At 35.4% G+C, this 7,524-nt stretch overlaps 1 protein-coding gene across 1 annotated transcript; it reads left to right on the top strand.

The window, feature by feature from the left end:
* The first annotated feature begins 332 nt into the window (after nt 1-332).
* Nucleotides 333-1,367, top strand: LOC102504583 (olfactory receptor 51T1). Its single transcript, XM_006183112.2, has one exon. It carries the CDS (start codon nt 384-386, stop codon nt 1,365-1,367), a length of 984 nt encoding a protein of 327 aa, XP_006183174.2. The 5' UTR covers nt 333-383.
* The last annotated feature ends 6,157 nt before the right edge of the window (nt 1,368-7,524 follow it).

The following is a 7,524-nucleotide window of genomic DNA, read 5'->3' as shown; positions in this document are numbered from 1 at the left end:
CTTGCAGATTTCACACAAAGACCCAACAGTTGTAATAGCAGTTGTTTTATTGATGTTTGTGCACGTGTGTGGCATCAGTCTATAAGCATTTGCTACTTTGAGTCACAGTTAGTCTGGGCAATAGGGTGGGGATGAGCCTAGAGAGATTAATGTTAGAATTGGGATAGGGTAGAGGAAGAAAAATGGACCAGGTCTGACAAGAAAAATTCAAAATACTATAGACTTAGGTGATAGCTACCTTAATTAAATTGGGGATTTTGAATACCAAGAAACATTGTGTAATTTGGAAAGAGTTTATAAAAGAGTTAGTTCTTGAAAAAAGGATCGATATGACAAATACGATAATTGTTGTCTCTCTTTTCAGGGTGTGTCCTCAGCACACCATGGCAATTTTCAATAATACCACATCCTCCCCCTCCTCATTCCTCCTCACTGCATTCCCTGGGATGGAACTTGCTCACATCTGGATCTCCATCCCTGTCTGCTGTCTCTACATCATTGCTCTTTTGGGAAATAGCTCGATCCTGTTAGTCATCGCTGTTGAGCGGCGTCTCCACAAGCCCATGTACTACTTCCTCTCCATGCTGTCAGCCGCTGATCTGTGTCTGGCCATCTCAACCCTCCCCACTGTGCTTGGAGTTCTCTGGTTTCATGCCCGGGAGATCAGTTTTAAAGCCTGCCTCACTCAAATGTTCTTTGTACATGCCTTCTCCTTCCTGGAGTCCTCAGTGCTTGCAGTAATGGCCTTTGACCGGTTCATGGCTATCTGTAACCCTCTGAAATATACCACTGTCCTCAAAGACAGGATAATCATGGTGATTGGACTGGTCATCTGCCTGCGGCAAGTAATTTACATCTTTCCTGTGGTTCTAGCCTTGAAGGGTGTAGCTTTCCATGGAGGCCAAGAACTTGCCCATCCTTTTTGTTACCACCCAGATATAATCAGATACACATATTCCAACTCCTGGCTCAGCAGCTTTTTGGGCATGTTTCTCCAGCTCTACCTGACTGGTACTGACTTACTGTTCATCCTCTTCTCCTATGTCCTGATTATCCGCACTATCCTGAGCATCGTGGCCCCTAAGAAGCAACAAAAAGCTCTCAACACTTGTGTCTGTCACATCTGTGCTGTCACTGTTTTCTATGTGCCAATGATCAGCCTGTCCTTTACACACCGCCTCCTTAACTCCACTCCAAGGGTGATCTGTAGCATTTTGGCCAATATTTACTTGCTCTTACCACCTGTACTGAACCCTATCATTTACAGTTTGAAGACCAAGACCATTCGCCGGGCCATGCTCCAGCTGCTTCACTCTAAAGGTTCACGGGGCCGCCAGTTGAGGCGTCTTAGAGGACCGTGGTATTGAAGGAGAGAAAATTATGTCAGCACATAAATTATAATTACATAGGAGAGGGATCTGTGTCCATGTCACCCTTAGACATTGTGGTTACTAAGACAATCTCAATTAAATTATAGGAGCAAGAAAATGAGAATAATTTTCCCCTACGTTTATCAAAAAGTTCAAACAAGTGAACCAACAACAATTCAAAACCAGATTAATTATGTATATGTCCCTCAAACATTTAAAACAATTACATGAGCACCTGTGCATATTAAAAGCACAATAAGATCATTTCATTCCAGGTAAACAATTGAATTATCTGCTTTAAAAAAGGTAGTTCTTAGACCCAAAGCAAATGCCAATAATTTTATTTTTGCACTCAGCTGAACAAAATCATTTATTTCTGTGGTCAAATTTCCCAGGGGGGATTGAAGAAATTTTTTTCCCTAAGCTCATAGACGGAAGGGTTACACGTGTGAGCAAGGGCTCACATATAGAGATTTGTAATTTAAAGTTCTGGGAAATTCTGCACGTGGTTTCATTTCCTAGAATCACCTCTAGAGAGCCCTGCCTCCTTAGGGATACACTCCCTGAATCTCTGTTTTTTTTCTCTTTAATCCTTTTCCTCTTTAGCAAAAGTGAAACTTTCCCAGTTCTAATCGCTATTTGTTATGCCTCCAATGAATCCAATTTATAAGATCACACATTGCTTGTTATAATTTTTCCCATTGCCTAGATAGCCTTACTGCTCTGATTCTGATCCCAGAGCCCCTCTTCAGTGTCGACTCTGCCTCAGGACTGTACCTTTTCTCCATTTGCCCCTGTTTCTTGAGTTAATATTTTACCTAGCTGTTAGGTTCCTCGAACTTTTGGTGTAATTGTTACTACAGAATTGCACAGTGATTTTGATGCTTTTTAATATGAAATCTTTGGATTACCTCTATTAACAATAGTTATTTTGGGAAGAAGTAACCTCAGGACAGGGTTGACAGGAAATTAGGAGACTTCTCCTAACTTCTATTTCATACACAGAGTTATGAAATTTCAGTTCCCCTCAGAAATTCATATTTGAGCTCCATGGACCAAGCAGATATTCTGATCAGAGCCACCTGTCTCCTCTCCCTATATCAACTTCTTATTCCCAGTGGTCAGGGAACACATAAATTCTGGTTTCTTTGCCTTGGTTTTCTGCTCAGCTCAAGCACTGACAAATCCGTGACTCTGCTTTGCCTAAGCCCCAATCCCCTTTTCTCTAACCCTTAACAGTAATATCCACTATTGTGAACCTTATTTGTATGGTTTTCTCTTTTATACAGCATATTTGGGTTCTTTGCTATCTCCCTGGGGTAGGTTAAACATCACACATGCGTGTGGCCGAAGCCAGTATTTTAAGTGGAGAAAGACCAATGTATGGCCATCCAGAAAGTACTGCAATTGGAAATAACACTCAGTTTTTGAGCCTCCAAGGCCAGTATCACAACCAGAACCTCTCTTGGCCTCATGCACTTTGTGGGAAGTCTTTGTATTTCATTACATCACAATTCAGTATTTCAGATTTCAATTCTCTGTGCTCATGTTGCTGCCTAATAAGTGTCTCTTTGGTTCTAACTCCTTCAACAGAATAAAATACAACTATTATGTAAAAGTTTAAGAGTCACAAGATGCATCTAGCTATAGACATAGAACGTCTATACCTTGTTGCAGAAAAAGGATTAAGGATAGAAGACTTTTATTAGTCAAGCAGCCTATTAGTAAGCCCAGAATAAAACCATCTTAAGGAAAGAGACTTAAGTAAAAGAATTTATAAATTTCAATATGTGAAGTTAGATAAAGGTTGGAAGGATAAGGGTGAGGCAGAGAAAATGCTCACAAAATTGGACATTTTATAGATGAGGTTACATGGTACTCTCTGAGGACTCCAGGAAATGACATAAAATGCCAAATGATATTTTTCAGTATTTATGGTTTTGAGCCCAGACATTACTGCACCTAGAGAAGAAAGGAGGCTTATATAGCAGCTAAGAAAGGCCAATAGAAAGGAAGAACTATGAAACAGGGAAGAAAAAATAATTTTCCTTACAGAGTATCACACTACAGCAGAGACTCTAAGCCTGCAACCAACCTGTGGCAGAGAATACAGCCCAGGCCGCACCCTAATCTAACCATCAAAATTTCCCTCACCAGTTTTCAACAATATCCATGGCTTTTTAATTGCTTCTTTGGAGACCTTTCTAAAATTTTTTCTTTGAGGATCCATACTGCTATTCACAATTCATAAGTTTAAAAACAACTGGAAAAACATGTCCTTTTTTTTTCATTTTCACAAATCTGATATGAAAATATATTGGCAGCAAACAATAAAGCTAACATGGACTGCTATGACTATATTTATGGTCATTATTTATTTCCCACTGAGTGAATATTAACACATTTGATTTCAGTGATACAGTTGTGCTAGAATACAGGATAATTCCTCAAGGGTTATAGGATCTTTTTAAAGTATAAAAAATTCTGAATTCAATTCCAAGGATTTTGGATGAGTAATTATGGAAATGTGTAGTCATTCTTCCAGTTTTATGATGGTCAGTATTGAAGGCAATGCGCCACATGTGTGTTAATCTTTTAGTTCTCCAAATGTACTTTTCATATCTGACTCAAAAATGCAACTGCTCAAAGCCAAAATCGCCTGCTCAATGCCAAAAACATGTTCATCAGAGTACTTTATAGTAATTGCTATTAGGACATGATTTTGCACTTTGTTGTTATTCAAGCCATGCATTTAATATATTTGGAGGGTTTTTTGATTATAAATGTCATATATGTATATATATTTATATACAATTAAAATTTTGTGACTATATTGAGAAATATAGAAAAGTATTAAAAGACAGAAAAATCATTCACAATCCTGTCAATGAGAATTATATGATTTATGCCTTAATCTTTTTTTAATAAGCCAACATATATGCACACACAGTTTATATTTATAAACAAAAATAATAGTGTACATATGAATGTGTATCTTACTTATTTGCCTGTCATTAATCATTATTCTCTATTAAATCATATTTTACATTAGACTTAACTTTCTCCAGGAAGTTTTCCTCTGATTCTTCAATAAAGTAGGCAAATTGCCATTTTTTCATTTGTGCTTTTTTATATGTGTGCTTAAACTTACCATACTTTACTCAGTGAAGTTAATTATCTGTTTTTTCTCTCCACCTCCAGACTATATGCTCCTTGATAGTAGACCTAAGATTTATGTTTTATTTAATCCTTAGCATCTTATATAGTGCTTAACCACTTATTTGCTGATGCTGTGTTGCATGGGTAAATAATATTTAATATTATATGTACATCATGGTTTATGTTACATTTCCTATTATTTATTTCAGTAGTTTATAGTATTTTTATCATAGCAAATAACCCTGAAAATATATTCTTATAAATACATATTTGATCACATCTAGAATGTGAATTATTAAATTTAGTGGAAAAGTTTGTAGGCTCTGGAAGCACACTGCCTGGGTTAGATTCAAGTTTCTAACACTATAGCTCTGTGTCCTTGGAAAAGTTGTTGAATTTCTCAAAGCTTTAATTTCTCAATCTGATGAAATCTACCTTCCTACATTCTTGCCAAAAATTAGTGGGGTTAATACAGGTAAATATATAGCCCAACGTCTGGTACCTGGTCAACACTGAGTATATCCCATTATTGTCTTCTAAATTATAACTATTTAAATGTTATTCATATACCTAATTGCTTTTCAATACAAATGTATAACACTTTTCATTTCTGCTTTTCCATTTTTGCTATTTCCTTAGTAAATTATTCCCATCCAGAGATGATGTTATTTATTTATATTTATGGAGATTTAAAATTTTCCTTTGTACTTAATTCTTAATTTATTTTAGTTCATTTTTGTGTATGATAAAAGATCACACACAAATATATTTTCTCAATAGGTGCTAATTATTTCTACTACTATTATTTGAATAATCAATCTATTTTCAATCACGGTCTGATATTCCTTAATTATATGTTAAGTTTTCATATCATGTATGGTATATTGTAGTGTGTTTGTTATAGTTCCTTGTTCTTACCACTGATTTGTTAAGCAAACTACACACAATTTATAGCTGTTTAATAAACGTCACTTTCTTACAGAGCTTTATTATAATTTCTGTTTATTTTTATCTTATATTCTCCAGTTTACTCTTATAAATCTATTTTTAGGATTATTTTGGTAAATTCCTAAATACATGCTACTGTATGCTTGATTGGAAATTGAGGAAAACAGAAAATTTGAAACCTATTCACTCTTTGATAGAGAAATGACATCTACTGACATCTTATGACTTGAGCCATTGTAAAGATTTTAATTTCTGAGTTAAGGGCAAATGCTCAAAAGAGAATAAGTATTCTTCCTCATGTTTTTTCATGGCAATGTATTTGCTTTTTCTTGTGGTTAAACAGAGCATGAACTGTTTTTAGGGCAGCTTCTTTGACTTAAAATGATAGTTACTCTTTACAGATTTTGGCCATAGGTTTTCTATCATTCCTGATGTTCTTTTGTGTACTTGTAGTTTATCATCATATTATGAATTGTCAAAGCTTTTATTTCTGTTGTTCTGATTGCTTTTTTTCCAAAAGGAATTGGGAAACGTGTCAGACTACTATCCAGATATCCTTTATGTGCACAGAACAAGTACTGGTGATATGTCAATAAATTTGCTGTATGCAGTTATTTTAGGAAATAAAATACAACTAAGAGAGACAGACATGTGAACTAATAATCATAACATAATTGGAGAGTGTTAGGGGCCACAGAGAAGGAACTGAGTAATAAAAACTGGGAGGAGGTACAAAAGGCTGTTCTCCCCTTTCCTGATTAAGCTGGGGACGTCAAAACGTCAGCTACTGAACAACAAGAACTCATTGAAACTCACCTGGGGACATCAAATCTACATGAATGTTTAGCCATCAGAGAACAACTTCTTCAAAATGGTTCTTTGGAACACAATAATACAATTTGTGAGTTCAACTTAGGAAGTAGAACATTGAAATTTATTAACAATAATTTTCTTTGACTTCCACAGTACAAATTGTGAACGACTGGCTAGCTTATTCTAAATTTTACACTTTATACCTTTGTCCCCTACTTAATACCCATAAATAAAAGGTGAACAAGAAACAAATGAATTTATAGGAAATAATTTGAGATAGCCAATCATCTTTAGTTGGCTATTTATCTTTTAAAAAATGGAACTATATCTGCATGAATATGATTTTATATTGCTTAATATACAGTCATTTTTTCTGCTAGTTTAAAATTATTACTAGCTTGTTTAATGTAATTTAATGCCAACTACCAAACATGAAAATACCAAGTATTGAAACAAGCATGAAAACCATTATTTTAGAACATATATTTTAGGGCAATTAATCAATAATATTGGTGCTTTAAAAATTACTGTGCTAGTAGGATTCCTATTTCTTACCAATAGGAGAATTGTCCCTCTGTTCTCCTTTTAGTAGCTATGACTACCTGGAACCCTGTTGTAGGTTAGAGAAAAAAACCTGGTCTGTATTAAAGAAGGCATGAGAGAGCTTATTATCATGATTCAAGGCTATTAGAGCTCTAAAGTAAAGGAGAATTACTGATTGTCCCGATTTGATTGTTAAGAAAAGAGCAAAGGCAGAAAATCTTTAACCAACTCATACTTGACAATAGATTTTTCACTTAAATGGGAAATCAAGAATTCACATTAACTTGACTGAAGTCCCCTCAACAAATACACCATGTCTGAAGGTTTCATGAAAGAAAATCAGTAACTGGTTTGGGGTTACGTCCTTAACCTCCAGCTACTCTGATATTCATTATTTATAAGAGGGAGCAACTGCTACTTCCATGTATACTTATCCTAGTAAACAGTGTAACTAAAATTTCATATCCTTGTATTGATTCATGATTCTAATCATATTACAGAACTATCCTACACACACCTGTCAATGTCCATGTCAGTCCTAAGCTTGCAAAACTCAGTGCCCAGTCCATGTATTGTACTGACCAGAAGGATGATTACGAAAGAAAAGAATGTAACATCCATAATACCTTGCTTCAAAAAGTATTTTTTATTCCCTGACCCTGGCTGACCCTGCCTCATTTTCTCCATACCT

This window comes from Camelus ferus, chromosome 10 (assembly GCF_009834535.1).
Source record: "Camelus ferus isolate YT-003-E chromosome 10, BCGSAC_Cfer_1.0, whole genome shotgun sequence".
NCBI classification, from domain to species: Eukaryota; Metazoa; Chordata; class Mammalia; order Artiodactyla; family Camelidae; genus Camelus; species Camelus ferus.
Note: the sequence above shows the minus strand (reverse complement) of the source record. Positions and strands in the feature narration are given on the sequence as shown.